General features: G+C 39.7%; 2 protein-coding genes across 3 annotated transcripts in view; both read left to right on the forward strand.

Moving 5' to 3' along the window:
* The first annotated feature begins 650 nt into the window (after positions 1-650).
* Positions 651-12,371, forward strand: pitpnb (phosphatidylinositol transfer protein, beta). Its single transcript, XM_083569402.1, has 11 exons — positions 651-766; positions 2,549-2,579; positions 3,751-3,896; positions 4,298-4,389; positions 4,641-4,648; positions 4,896-4,970; positions 5,099-5,182; positions 6,078-6,155; positions 7,021-7,131; positions 7,331-7,453; positions 10,105-12,371. The coding sequence occupies exons 1-11, from the start codon at positions 747-749 to the stop codon at positions 10,153-10,155; spliced, it is 819 nt and encodes a 272-aa protein (XP_083425528.1). The 5' UTR covers positions 651-746; the 3' UTR covers positions 10,156-12,371.
* Positions 12,372-12,742: 371 nt separating this feature from the next.
* Positions 12,743-15,628, forward strand: part of mn1a (meningioma 1a) — a 10,175-nt gene continuing 7,289 nt past the window's right edge. Inside the window, exons 1-2 of one of the 2 annotated variants that reach the window (XM_083569294.1) lie at positions 12,743-13,495; positions 13,705-15,628. The exon at positions 13,705-15,628 is cut by the window's right edge and continues 1,916 nt beyond it. In XM_083569294.1, coding sequence (XP_083425420.1) covers positions 13,874-15,628 — 1,755 coding nt within the window. In that variant the 5' untranslated portion in view covers positions 12,743-13,495; positions 13,705-13,873. The remainder of the gene's footprint in view (positions 13,496-13,704) is intronic. The other variant, XM_083569295.1, reaches the window with a different exon arrangement.

The following is a 15,628-nucleotide window of genomic DNA, read 5'->3' on the forward strand; positions in this document are numbered from 1 at the left end:
CAACTGCATAAAACAAATTTATATAAAACAAATCTGCATCTTTTTTGTTGTTTGTTTTTATCTGCGTGCACTCCGTAGAGCCACATTACTGCATGTGTTCTTTCATCTGCAGTGTTCAGTTAGTCATCATCTACCTACCACAGGATCAACACTGACCTAATAACTGATGGAAAATTTACTGCATAGCAGTTACACTGAGATGGAGTGGGTGGTTTGCTGGTACAGGTGGCATAATTCTTTAAACACTTTACAATAATTTAAAAGAGAACTTTACTTTGCCTCCACTTCTGTGTCTTAAGGATCACTGGGCACTTGTACACCTGTGCATACAATTCACCAATGCATAAAATCATTGAGATTCAGGTAAGGAGCATCACTTGATGTTCACACATCAGGAAAAGATTTCAGCGACTTTGAAATGGTAATGAGCAAATTGTAAAGCATAATGTGATATTCAAATTTTATGTTTATCACAACCATTATAAAAGTACACCTTATTAATATTTATTTTTGTATGTTTCTGTAAGTCTGTTGAAAGTGATACGATGTTTAAGTTAATTCACGTTAAGCTGTATATGAAGATCTGCCTTGAAGATGAACTTCTGTCCAAGCTGTTCTTACAGCTTATATATATTCGAATCGTGCTGAAAATCAACCAATCACAAGTTACGGGAGGCGGGGCGAAGCTTGTTGCTTCGAGAGGTGACGTTCGGTTCCCGGCGCATGCGCAGACGGGTGTTGAGAAGATGGTGATCATCAAGGAGTAGTGAGTTGAAAGTGTTCCAGTTCTAACTAGTTGTCCTTGTTTCTGGGCGCGTGCGCGCTGCTTTTCATTCAGTTGTTTATTGTACATAAAGCGTAATGTGGGTTTGGCATTTCAAACGTACGTCCTCGTTCTTTTGAGTGTGTGTGTGGCTTGTTTTGAGAAGGTTGACTCGCGGTGTGAATGTGGATACCGGCTTGTTTTAAGGCCCAGTTTAGCCGTGTTAGCATGCTAATTCTGTCAGGAAGGAAGGAAGCCGGAGTGAGAGAGAGAAAAAGAGAGAGAGAGGGGGAGCTCGAGGTCGCGCGCTCAGCTGGCTAGCTTGGGGTCTTGGCGTAAACTAAGAGAGAACAAGATTAACTAGGTTTCAAGCTTATAAAAAAAATATATATATATATATATATATATATATATATATATATATATATATATATATATATATATAGTAGCGAAAAACCTGGAGTTTCACAGGAAATAAGACTTTATACATTTTTTTTCTTTCAGGCGAGCTGTCAGCGGGCTGTAAAAACGAAACTAGCGGTTTAACAGCTTTTCTGCTACTCCAGTACCATTCACATGATTAGGATAAAATAACAACAATAAAATAGCCCTCTGTGTTTTTCACGGGTTTTTTATTTCTTTCAGATTTTGATTGTTATTTACTATTGGATTGTTGAGTCATACTAAGGAAATGTAACACAAACGCCATTCCGCCTTCCGAGCCAACACACCTCTCACTGAGCTGTGTGGAGAAACTGGTGATTTATTGTCATATATTTATTTATATATACGTTTAACACAATTACACAACTAATTTCACAGAAATCCGGATGTTCCCAAATTGGGCAAGTGGTTAAAGTGCCAGAAACTAAAACCCCTCCCTGAGACATAAAGAAGAAACTTGAAGAGGAAGCAGACTGAAAAAGGAGCACATCCCCTCATTCTGATAGATTACAAATCATTACTATAAAGTGCTAAGTCTATATTATTGACTATTGATTTATTATAAATATCAGTGTATAATAGGAGGTGTGTCCTAGATCACTTATACCATATCCTATTTTCACAGTTTTTGTTTTTGTTTTTTTTCTTTTCTTTTCGCATGTGGCATAACGAGATTTAATTTCCGATTTGAATTGACCGAAAAAGATTGTGTTTGCGTATGTATGATGGTTTCCCTAAATCTCCTCTATAGTCCTATACGTCTTCGTAGGGCCAGCGTCTCTGTTGAAGTTTCCTGGAACGACTACAGTTTGCATGCTGTGGCTTTGAGCTTGAAAAGCGTTGACGTGGCTCCGTGGTCTGGATTTTGATTATTCATAAAATAAATAATCTCCACCGAGCTTTGTGATCAGAAAGCCATGCGTTTGCAGAGGACTGAGGTTTTGTGCATGTGTGAGATGGGCTTTTTGTTCACTGTCGTTGCACGGGATCGGTTTTGGAATAATGAAGTGGCTTTTCTACATGGCCTAGTTTTATTAGAATTCATGTCAAGTGAGGAACGACCGGTTTATGTACCGTAGGTTGCGAAATCTGGTCCGGTAGAGCCCTCTTTCCTGCACTTTTTAGTGTAGTCCCTGTTCTGACACACCCACTATAACATTTAGAGAAGAACTGTAGTTTGCAGGACCTGGGGTTTTCCAGGACTAACCTGTGTTCTCTCTTCTCATGTTTAATATGACCTTGCCATACAAAGTTACTTAAACCATTTCCTCTGGACGGATGCTGTCACTGTCTGTATTTCTCATTACATTCTCTTTCTTTCTCTTTCTTTCTTTTACACAGCCGTGTGATCTTGCCATGCTCAGTAGAAGAGGTGAGACAATTTCTTATCGCCAGTAATCTCAAAAAGTACTGATAATGATGTTGTAATAGTTTAAAACCAATACCGATGCATTTTTTGTCTCTTTTGATTTTTTGGTTGTTTTTGCCCAGTTCATGAACTTTGAAGTGTAAAAAGCAGCATCAATGCTCTTAACTGTAAATGTGCTGGAACCTGATTTATTTTTATCTTGTGGTTGGTAAAAAAAAATTAAAAATTGTAATAAAGCTTTCAGAAAAATGTGAAGAATCAATCAGAACACTCCTTATCAGATCTCTCACAGTCCCTGTGTGTAATGCAGGTTCTATTTAACAAAAAAGTGAAGTTGTGTGTAGTCAAGAAAGTGTGTTTTAAGACGCCCCGTGGCCACATGTCGGCCCTGTGCAGGATTTATATCTACATGCTCCAAGTGGAATGCTTGAGGGCCGAGCTTAATGGATTACAGATTTCATAGTGTAAACATTCTGCTACAATTGTATTTCCCTACTGTTTACTGCTGTGCTAATTTGCTAACAGTTGCCATGGCTGAAGTTGCACTTTGTACAAGTCTTTGTGTAAGTCGAGCCTGGTTCAAAAGAGCCTGGTTTATAATGTAATCTGGCCAGTATGCTTTGTACTACATCGAAATGAATCTGTTGTTTATCTCAAAGCAGCTGTCCATTTCTCTGGATTTCGAGATTTGATATTAACAAGGGCACTATTGTAGCACTTAATAAAAGAAAGTATGAAGCAGGCATCCTGCACAAAAGTACATACTCCTCATAATTATGATAGACCCATAACATTCACAAGTATATTTCTTTCTTTCTTTTTTTGTATTTTATAACCTCAAAGCCCTTCATCTTGGACCTTCCACATGGATTTTATATGAGAAGCACCAGCTACAATTGCAAGTTTGAGTATTGAACTGATTTTTACTGAGCTGAATGCAAAAAGCAGAATGTGCAGTTCAGGTTTAATAGATCTATCTGAATTTCAGCCTGATTGGTGCATGTTCTTGTAGCCTTGTCTTTATTTGAATGCCAGTCTATTTGTTTGTTTCTTTTGACCACAGATTTCTTTGATGGTTGAATGACCTGATGGTTGCAAATAATAGAGGAATTCCATGTTAATAGTCTCTAATTGTGTTTTTTCTTTTTCTTTTTCTTTTTATCCAACCAAACAGTACCAAGTGGGCCAGCTTTTCTCTGTGGCCGAGGCCAGCAAAAATGAGACCGGTGGCGGAGAGGGCATCGAAGTGCTGAAAAATGAGCCCTATGAAAAAGAGGGGGAAAAAGGACAATACACGCACAAGATCTACCATTTAAAAAGGTCAGTAGAGTGTTTAAAAAACAGCTGAACAATATATCAGCTGGAAAGGAGTTACCGTGATGCAGTAACTCATTACTCGTCTCACACCGAATCCTGTTGTGTAATAAATGAAATATGTAATGTAGGAAGTATTTTTTTGTATGATCTTTTAATTCAATTGAAAGAATAATAAAAAATACACCATATTTAATTTTCTTTTCATCAAGTTTTATTTAACAAGTTTTAATTTAATTTAGTTATTTTGCAGTTAAGTTGTGAAGTATTTTACCACAATTTTTTATACCAAAAAAAATATGTAAATTTCTTATTTATTTATTTTTTAAAATTGGTTTTCATCCTATAGAACAATGATACATGATTGATTGTGAAAGTGGTCTAACAGCTGTTGTAATCCCCCACAGTAAAGTGCCTGGTTTTGTGAAGATGATCGCACCGGAGGGGGCTCTAGTATTCCATGAAAAGGCATGGAACGCCTACCCATACTGCCGTACTAGTACGTTTTGCCCTCAACCCATGAACACACACTTTTTTAACAACTTGCTCTCAAGCTTGTGTAAAAAAAACTAAAAATACTCTGTTGCTTAGATTTTAATATGAGCCCCTGTGAGTATTTGTGAATCTGAATAACAGTAGAGTAGATTCCATGACTGGTTTTGAAACATGCAACACTGTCCAGCTGATGACTGATTTACTTTTTTGTTCCTTCTTCGCCACATTGCCTGCTTGCTGCATCATTTGCTTCAGTTGTGACGGTGAGTAGTGTTCAATTTTACAGTCTGGCTTCACAGTAACAGTGGGTTGCATTGACAAGTTACTTTCAGTTTCTAATGAGTTTACTTTTAAAGCTGTAGATAATAACAGCATGCAACAAATTTATTTAAATAAGTTTCTCTGTTTTCTATACAGTACTTGTGTATGTTACTGTACAGTACATCTTACTGTTCTATGGTTAAATGAGCTCTATACATCTCAGGATCAACATAAACCTTTCTTTTGCAGAATGAATACATGAAAGATGACTTCATGATCAAAATTGAGACATGGCACAAACCAGATATGGGCTTCATGGAAAATGTAAAGACAAAACACACTGAACTCGCAAATCTCCCTTTTCACTCTCTTCAGTATTATTCCTTTTACTCAGTCTGTAAAATTTTTAAACACCTAATTTCTTAACTGTGTTTGTGTTCTTTGAATTATAGGTACACAAATTAGACCCAGAGACGTGGAAGACTGTTGAAGTGGTGCCCATTGACATAGCAGATAAATCCCAAGTGGAGCCTGGAGTGAGTTTACAAATATCCAATAATGATCACTCATTGTTAGTCTAATTGTTATTTGTTAAATGTATATTGGATTGGGAGGAATTCTATAGAAAATAGACTAGTCCAGGCTCTACTGATTGCACAATGATGTGATTATTTCAGAATTTTTACACAAGCTAACGTACAGCAGGAGTAATGGTATACCAGGCCTATATAAACCCAGACGCTTTTTATCCATGACTGTAAAGCTAACCAAGCATTGTGGGGAAATTGTGCCTATTCCAAAAAAATGTCTAAAGGGGAAAGAAATGTTTAGCAAAAAATCAAACTTTGGTTCTCTCTTCACTCCAAATGTAGTCATTTGGCCAAGGTTAGTTTGAGTTTAACGATTGCTTCTTTAGTTTCACACTCAAGCTGTGGGGCTATTTCAGCATGCAATAAAGGAAATAGGCAAATCATGTGCAAAACCTTTTTTTGTAAATATATGCTAGCAATCTTTAAATACCTTCAAGTAAGATCACACAGACATCCTGGTGATTTTTAGCTGATCTTAAATACATTAACCTTGTATCATCTGTGAAAACTTACGACACAGGAAAAAGGTGACTAGAGCTCTGAGGGTTGCAGTATCTTCTTGCTTTGTATCTTTAATGACTTAAGTGGATCAGTTTTGGGGCAAGGTTAATCCTAGTAGCCATCTGTGCAAGGTATTCGGTGTACAGGTCTTGAAGTTTAAAAGGTAGTGTGAGTGTGATGTGAATAGAGCAAACTGCACTCTTCTGGCATATGTTGACTGAGGAATTGCTATCTCTACTTTATCACTTATTAATATTATTAAATAATAAAAAGAGATGTTACTATGCATAGAGTTTAAGTTTACATATATGAGAAAGTCACATATCGGTGTGTTCTGCAGGACTATAAGCCGGACGAAGATCCTGCACTCTTTCGCTCAGAGAAGACAGGCCGAGGTCCACTAGGTCCAAACTGGAAGGTGTGAAAAACTGCTCTTGTTATTCCAACAATTTAACAGTGTTTCTTTATATCAAAGTTGATGCACAGTAAATGGACAATTTAATAGAAACACCTGCTCATGCATGAGGGCAGCAGTTAAATGTGTAGATTCATGCAAACACGCATCAAGTGCTTCATCAGAATTGGGAGTGGGTGATGCTGACCATGATCTGGCCTGAGTATTTCAGAAACCAGTGTTTTTCCTAGGAGTTCTACTTGCAATAGTCTTTACACAGACTTTTCTTGAAAAAAGTAAAAAAAATAATAATAATAATTTTAAAAAAAATAGTGGAGAAAACAAATTGTTGAGAGAGTTTAGAGAAAATGACCAGACAAGTTTGTGCTAAAAAACACAATTGATCACTTAAACAACAAACAGCAGGAATACTTAAAAGTTGTATTAGGTCTGTTACCATTTCCCCCCATTCTGAAATTTCATGTAAACATTATCTAAAGCCCTTCACCTGTTTCTGCTTGATTTTATACAGTGTGTTACTGTAACATGGTTGGCTGGCAGGAATAACTGAGTTACAAATCAGGTGCCCAGAATTGAGTGGTTGTGTTTATAGGAATAAGTGATATAACAGAATGTAATGCCACTTAAAGATAATAGACTTTAAGAGCAACTAAGAAGTTCTCAAGGAGAATCTTTTTATTGTGTGGGTAGGAGCCAGTGCCCCTCAAAATTCTGTGCATATCAGCATGAATGAAATTTACCATGAAGTAGTTTGTATTCTCTGATCCTTTGCCATCACACTGTTCACTCTTTAGTTCTCAATGTTGTTTAGGTTGCAGGATTTCTGAACTCATTTATGTGCTGGATAATTATTTTTACTTTAAAACAGGCAGAGCTCAGTGTAAAGACAGACACTCCACGAATGTGCGCATACAAACTCGTCACCGTGAAGTTCAAGTGGTGGGGCCTTCAAAGCAAAATAGAGCACTTCATCCACAAAGTAAATATGAACACTCACTTGCCTATATTTCAAGAACAGTTTCTTCTGAAGTGTTATATGCTGTAAAAAGGGTTCTATATGTGCACTTTTACGTGATAGCATGTTTATCGTTGCACTCCTTGAGAATGTTAAACACACCGTAGCTGTCGTGTTGTTTTTGAATGAAAAGCTTTTGCCTTTTCCGCTCCTCTCTCTGCAGCAAGAGAAAAGGATCTTCACTAACTTCCACAGGCAGCTCTTCTGCTGGATCGACAAGTGGGTGGAGCTCACCATGGAGGACATCCGGCGAATGGAGGCTGAGACACAGAAGGAGCTAGATGAGGTCAGCGATGTGTGCACAGCAGTATTATTACATTTAAAAAGTACTGCAACCACTTTCATAGTTTTATTATTTGGGATCTTAATAGTGCAACATTATGTGAGTGCGGGAATTTATGTGGGTGAGTGCCACATTGTTGTTCCCGGGGTGGAATGACTACAGCTGGCTTCTACATCAACAAAACTCTGCCGACTGAAGCCACTGCTAATAAATTCAAGAAGCAGTCCTAGTGTGGCCTGACTCAGCTGCTGATTAGGGCCTGATGGTACATATAGTCAGTGGTTAAGGTGGCTAGTTCTCTCTTCGTTGTTGTAAATGTAAAACGTATTGCTGTCCAGAAGCAGCATAAATCCCATGCAGTTTGTGTTTTGTCTGCAATCAAACTCGGTGCTTACTAATCATATTCAATCTTCAATGTTGAACCTTAGCTATGATTGTATAATTTGGGGATTTTTTTCTTGTTAGTCCCGTTGTTATTTATCCCTGGTTATGAATTCTGCAAAATTTCAAGCCAGGTATATGATACTGTGTGCTTAATCATTTAAACCTCCTTCTTTTCATATCAGGTCCTAAAAGAATGAGAAAGGTGCACTTTTGTGCTTTAAAGGACATGCGGATCTGCTCAGTTTTGTTTTCTTCTTCTGCTTGCCACTGGCCACTCTATAATATTCTCTATTTTCACTGTATGTTTTTGTTGAACGTAGCCCAGCACAAAGAAGACTGGTAATTGGCCCAGCTTCTTCCTGTCAGGCTGTTAGGAATGCTATCCAGCCGTGTGGCCCCTCCAAAGCCTGACGCATTCTGTGATCATTTTCAGCACACAGCCAAGGAAAACCACAGACTTTCCACTCCTTGGGAAATATTGATCAATACTCTCTCTTCCAAGGGCCCAAGGCGTAGTCTGGTATTGCTTGAACTCTTAGCAATAGTTTTCCAAAAATTAATAGGTAATATTGATTCTCAGATGGTCAACTTTTAGTCTCATTAGTCCCATTCTGTTATTATTTCAAGTTTTACAAATGGACGTTTTTTCCCTCCTGTAAACGTGGCAAATATGATGGAGTTGGAGTCGAGGTACTAAGCCATAATGTTGAACAATTTGTTTCTCTGCTACTGTACCTCTGCCAAGTTTAAACTGTGCTGATTTTGCCTAATATTTAATCTGATAGTTTAGTTTGGCTTTGTCTCCCAGGCCGAGACCTTCCAACTGCTGCTTTTCCAAAGCCTATTTGCGGATTCGACGTTAATTATAATGCTGATGTAGTACTCCCCTTTCTGTAACCCTTTCCTCTTTACCCTGACATGAGTGTTAAACCAATGTGACTGTATTGTGTGTGCTAATGGTTTTTCTCTTTTGCATGTAGATGCGTCATAAAGGCAAATTAAGAGGCACAACAGCAGCTGAAGATTAGGGGTTGGCCATCTGATAGGCTTACAGGTGTAATGAGATCCGTAAGTTTGCCGGGACTCATGGTCTCCGTGTATTGTGTTCTCATCTCATTCATTGTTTAATGATTACATTTGTTTTCAAGCACTGTCTCCATTTAGGTTCACCCTCAGCAAGAATTAGGAAAGCATCAAGACACCCACTTACAAGAAGGGTGTCCAGAAAAGACTCTGTGATGTTTTATGTTTAGTCAATGCAATGATAATTCTCCAGACAAAGCTTAAGGCAGCCAGCCATGTTGGAGGGTTTGCCAAGGCCAAGAGAACCTGCACCACCCAACATGACAAATCAGAACCAGCAGTCTGAGCTCATCTATTGATGATGGTTTCAAAGAGCACAGACAAATCTGGATCAGGGACCTTATAAGAGAACACAAGTTCTTAGTCCCGTTGATCACAGTTTAAAGATTTCAGTAACATAACGCAGATCCAGCTCATCTAGATCTCATGAGCTGGGAAAGCTTCGGAATGCGTATTGAAGAGGGAAACATTTGGACAGAGTACTGAAATTAACGTTCATTGAGTTATACATTTTTGTTCTTACTTGTGAACCAGAATGGAGGCAGTCAGCTCTGTGCCACCCTCTGGCTACTAGTACATGGTGCCAAGCATATAAACTAACAATCATTACATCTTCTTAACACTCATAGTTTTGTTCCACATTCGGGATTTTGTGGCCTCAACCACATTTGTTTTTTTTGTTTTGTCTCTTCCCCCCCCCAAAATCTCATATGTGGAGAGATGATTCTCAGCTCTGGCAGAGCAAACATTTTCTGTCTGAAGGCTCACTATACTAACTGGTTCTCCATTTCTTATAAAGGAATGAACTGTTTGGATACATTATACTGGCTGCATACTTAATCTGCTGTTTCTCTTTCCTCTGTTCAGCGCTTCACTTTTTCATCTTACAAAATTTGTCTGCTACTAACCGTTCATTACTAACCAATATTTTTTTCTTTTTAACTTGTTTCCTGTGCAAAATCAGAGATGTTTATTTTCAGCAATTTTTGAGAATATACATTTTTCTCTTTGAGTGAGCTCATTTTGCTCACATAGCAAAAGATAGAATGCATATAGGGGATTTGTCCCAAAGTGTACAGCAGTGCCAAATTCTGGTAATGCTGAAAATAGAATAACCGTTGTCCCTTACTTTCAGTAATTTTTCCCCTACACATGATTCCCCTTTCCCCTTCTCTTTTCTCTTTCAGCTTCGTAAAACCGGTCAGGTACGAGGCACCAGTGCTGCTCATGAGCAATAAGTCAAAACTGAAAGAATCCAACTGCTATTTTTTTCCGACGAAGGAATGACGACGCGACACACAAGCAAAGATGGCCTGTGGCGTGTTTGAGTCCTCCAGCAGAATAACCGTCCTCAATGATCAGTAATAGCCATTTTACTTAGCACACCAAACAGCCTCACACTGACAGAGACGCTCATCTATATCTACTTGCCTATAACAACTTTATTGGAGAACTTGTGCTTTAGATTATAAAAATAAATGGAATATTTTTTAGAAGAAATTAATGTTTAGTGATATTCCTGTAAGCTTCACAGCAGGCATTGGACCAATTTTAACCCTCTGATATGGCAATATCCTGATAATTATTATTTTTTTCTCAAGACCCCCTCAACATTTTCTTCACTCCTCAGATAACGCACTTATGTCAGCAGGATTGAGGTGTTTTTATTTTTTAATATGTAATAATCATGGTTATATGTTTAGCCCGTTATTTGGTGGATTTATTCGCTTTGTCTTTGTTTTGTTCTTTAAAATATTATGCTGTTGCATGAAGAGTAATCTGCTGTAAGCATACTCTCTCTCACACACACACACACACACACACACACACACACACACACACAGAGTTTGTCATTTCGTCACATTGGGTAAAACACACACAGACCACAGAAGCTCTTTGGTTAGTGGTTTTGCATGAGCGTAGCTATGCCATGACAGAGCAAGAGTTTTTTTTTCTGGGTTTTGTTTCATTCTCCTATATGTTTTCCCCTCAGACTGGAGGGCTTCCTGTCCTGAGAGGGGCCTCCATCCTTGGCTCTGAGTGGAGTGTAGATTCAAGCAGTTTATTAAAGCTTTGATTCATCCAACCATTCAGAATACCTACCAGTGCAATTACTGCTGCTTTTCTTGAGCTCTTAGAGCTAGTGGTATGCTGCTAGATCTCGAATGTCCAAGTGTTCTTTGGTGCTGGTGGAAATGCTAATCATCCAATTGTCCAAACTTTTTTAGAGCACCTAAACAGCAAAAATGACTTCTAAGTACCATGCATGTATGTTAATGCTTAATATTTAGAGATACTACCTGAAACAGGCCTTCTTTGCAAACCTCGTGTCCACTTGATTTCAGTCTGGCATCTTAAATCCTGATAGCCAGCGTAGCAAAAAGAAACCAAAACAAACCGAGAACCCCCAGTGGTTAGCTTCCTTGCACTGGTGACACAAGAGACTGACCCTGCTTTACAGGGTTTTTTTACTTTCTCGATGTGCTTTAAATAGTATGTGTACAGTTTTCTATCATAGAGACTTTAAAAGATTTGTGATATTACATTTCATTATATTTACAGAGAGGTGATATTGAGACACACATCTGAACATACATTTCAATTGTAGATATCCGGTTTTCTATTTTGTAGACTGTATAGTGAACCTCTGGGTTTCCTGAACAGCTGATGGTTAGATTTCAGAAGCAAAAGTGCACCTGATGCTCTGTTACCCTCCCAACTGTCTCACTTCTCCCCCTATTGGTATATAACCAGACATTTATTGAAAGACATGATGAATTTGAAGAGAATGTTTGTTTTTGACACAATCAATTACTCTGTGCATTCTGTACACCTGTCCACCCCCCCCCCTTTTTTTTATTATTATTATTATTATTATTATTATAATTTCTTAAAATAGAACAAGCAGACATTTTTACAATTCTCTGTTCTCTGAATGTTAAATAGATTGCTGAAGTTGGCAACATTTCTTTTCAGGTTTTGTCACTAGGCGAGCGCCAGCTTCAGTGCCATTTACTGTTTTGCTTGAATGCAGAAACTTCTCATTTGTTTTTGTGTACCATTTAAGCACAGTGAAAGCCATGAGGAAATTTTTCAAAATCAGGATTGAACGGTGCACTGTACGTGTGTATCAGAAAAGCTTTACATGAGACTTGAGTAAGCAGTTACTACCATGCAGTCACAGAGTTACTCGTCAACTATTCTGTTCACTTGTATACACTGAAACACTCGTTGAATAGCTGGAGAGAGGGAACATGAGGGTGGTAGACATGATGTATGAATTTACTGTATTTATACTGTAATCATGTGGTCACGTAAGATATGTAACTTTCAGGGGAAATATCAGTGAATGTACAATTAATGCTTTTTTTTTATTCATGTTACAATTGGATAAAAGTCTAAATAACGAAACTGAATATGTATAAATACTGAATAAATTTCTCAAGTCTCTTTTTCCAATTTTCACATGAATCTTTTTTTGTGTGGTTGTCTGTGTGTGTCCTCGAGATGGCGCTGTGTTGCTGTAGCAGACAGCCTCATTCACATCGAGTTTCCTATCAGTTTTAAATATCAACTTTTAATAAAGCTAGTGCAGGTTAAAAATTAAGTCAAGATCATTTTATACAATTAGTGTGTATAAAGTTGTAAATTATCGTCTTTTATTCTTCTTATGTAAGTTAATAATGTTTATAATACACATGAATTATTAACTATTAACTTCTTACTGGTTTGCGTAAAGTTTGCCCAAACCCTTGCATTAGATGATATTAAATAGGTGCCCCAGTCGCGATGCTGTAGGCATTTACAAATCTCTGATCTCACCATTTAACTTCACCTTCAAATCAGATTCTTCACTGGCTTTTCCTTTCTTTGCATCCACGTGGGCGGGGTTTGGGACAAAGCCCCGCCCCATGCGCACGGACGCCGCGTCCGTATTGGTGATCACGCAGCGTTGGGGATAGATGAGGGAATGTCAAACTTGTTGCCGATTGTAGAGGTAAACACATAAAGAAAATCGGGACAACATAAAGATGAACGCTGCGTCCTGCAGGAGCCTCGCGCTTTATCAAACACGGCGATCTGACGCTCTGACGGGTTTCGCAAACCGGAGCTGAGCGCTCAGCTTCCCCGCCGCTCCGTTACACTGCACCCGGAGACCAAACCGCTGCCGTGTTCCGGACGTTCGGCTCGCAGGCGCGCGCGCGACAGACCGGGTCCTCGACTCCACGATGAGACAAGTTTATCTTCGTGCGGGCGAAAAAAAGAAATGACAAAGATGGCGGAGTGAACGAGATATTGCACATTTTCGCAGCATTGTCCGCTCGGATTCGGCGCGTTTTGAGAGCTTGAGGATGGGTCGTGCGCTGCTGTGCGCTGCGCGGGGTTCGCTGCCGCTGCTTGCGGCTTATTCCGCGGCAAAGTCGTGTTTGTGAAGCTTTTTCTTTCCCTCCTCTTTATTTGAGCATGTGCGTTTTTCACGCTTTATTTTTACTCTCCTGTTTGAGTCAACAAAAGGACCAAAGTTTTTTTTCGCTACGTCGATTTAACGGCGACTGCCCACTGTTTGGGGCTCCGGAGGTACTTGCAACTCATTTTACATCTCCTTCCTTTATAGCAGACCAGCAGTAATAAAAACAGAATATCCACATATACTGTATATTAAAACAACTTTCTGAAATACATAATTATATTTGAAATCCGTTTTATATCCCACTCGTTTCTTAACAGTCAGATTATTTGACTAGTGACTTTTTTTCTTTTTCTTTTTTTTTTTTACCTGTTAACAGCATGGACCTGGTTGGAAAAGAAGAAATTAATAAAAAGGTGAACATTTTGGAATACAGAAAATGGGATTAGTGATCATTTTGGATTATTTCCGTTGATTGTTTTTTTTATTATTATTATTATCTGTGAGCTTTATGAACAGTAATCGCACAAGCCTTGTGTACAATAACAATGAACACTAACTATAACGGTTCTGGATTTGATATGAAAGCACCATCAGTAGGTGTGGAGCCAGTATTGGGCCCTTTGAACGAACCCCCCATGCAGGGTCTCGGCTTCACGTCGGGGAGAGAGCAGTATGGATTCCAGCCTCACAGCCATGGAGATATGCTCAATATCGGACTACAGCAGCAGCAGCAGCTCCATATGCCGCTGCCTTTCAACAACCAACAGCTTAATCCTGACCAGCCTTCACACCCCTACCAGGATGGGGTCACCTCCTGCCTGCATGGGGACAGACACATTGGCTTCAGTGGCAGCAACACAGGCCACCAGCACATGTTCGAGACAGAATTCAATCATTTCACAGAAGCTCAGTCGCGAGAATGCCACTCGCAGCAGCAACAGCGGCTAGCCAGCATGCCTGATTATCAGCTCCACAGCCATCCTAATGGCAATCATGCCGTTCCGGCCCCATGTTTGCCTCTAGACCAGTCGCCCAATCGGGCCGCATCCTTTCATGGTCTCCCATCCTCCTCTCCTGAAAGCAACAGACTGGAGCACTACAGACTTTTCCCACAGGGAAGGGTAGGGGGGTCTCAATACTGTTATCCATGCGATCCTATCTCTGGACATTTTGATATGGCTGGATTTTCTACTCCTGACTCCACTGAACCCAAATTGTCCTATTGTGAACCAGGGAACCAGATGGTTGGAGGTAATTTCCCCACCTTCAATCAAAGTGGCTCACGAGCTTCTATGATTGGCGGTTCTAAAGTCGATCAGCAACTACCTCAGCAAAACACTTATTCAGAGAGGTTTGGCAACAGAGGGAAACTGGAACCAGGGGTCACTCCTAGGCATCACCTCATGGCCCAACAGAGAGCAGGACCCATGGCTAGGCAGAACCCTGGTTCCACTGTACTGCCGCGGTTGTATCACACACCAGAATTTGTTCCAAATAGCCCGGACATGCAAAACAACAATGTAGTGCTTCACGGTCAGATGGATCATCACATACACAGATTAAATAACCACAACATGCATCCTTTTGGAGAGCACATGTTTAATCCCCAGTTTGGACCTCAACCACCTCATCAACAGCATCTCAACTCTTTCCCCTATTTAAATACGGCCAAGAGGCCACGGTTTGATGCCCCAAATGGCTCTGCTGGGGAGAGCTGTTGCCCCTTAAGAAGTGGCTTACATAATCGCCCAGGACTTGAGAACCACCTCTCCCCCTCTGCCTTCCCTACTCCCATGGGGGAATTCACAACTCACGTGACTGATGGTTTTCAATCAGGCCCCCCACCGCTGAGCTGTGGCTCACATCAACAGCAGCCACTGGCTCGCCAGCAAAATGCAGCCATGATGATTAAACAAATGGCATCTAGAAACCAGCAGCAGAGAATGAGGCAGGCAGACCTGCAGCCTATAAATCAGCACGGGGATGTTTCACAAAATGGCATGGTCCACAGAGGACCAATTGGTGGTATGTCTCATTTGAATTTTGACAAGAAACATAATTTTCATGGAAACTTTGACACTCAGAACCACCATCTACCTCACGAAAACTCATGGTTTTCTGACCCACATCAGCAATGTAGGGAAGCTAACATTCATGGAATGGAGCAATCACAAAATGGACATGATATTTTTAGATCAGGGGTCACAACCGTAGAGATGCAGTCTTTAAATTCACCAGGGCCACAAAATCAGTTTGAAAATAGCATGAACAATCCTTTGCAGGTACAGACATCTGATGAT

Source organism: Silurus aristotelis (assembly GCF_946808225.1).
Source record: "Silurus aristotelis genome assembly, chromosome: 18".
NCBI lineage: Eukaryota > Metazoa > Chordata > Actinopteri > Siluriformes > Siluridae > Silurus > Silurus aristotelis.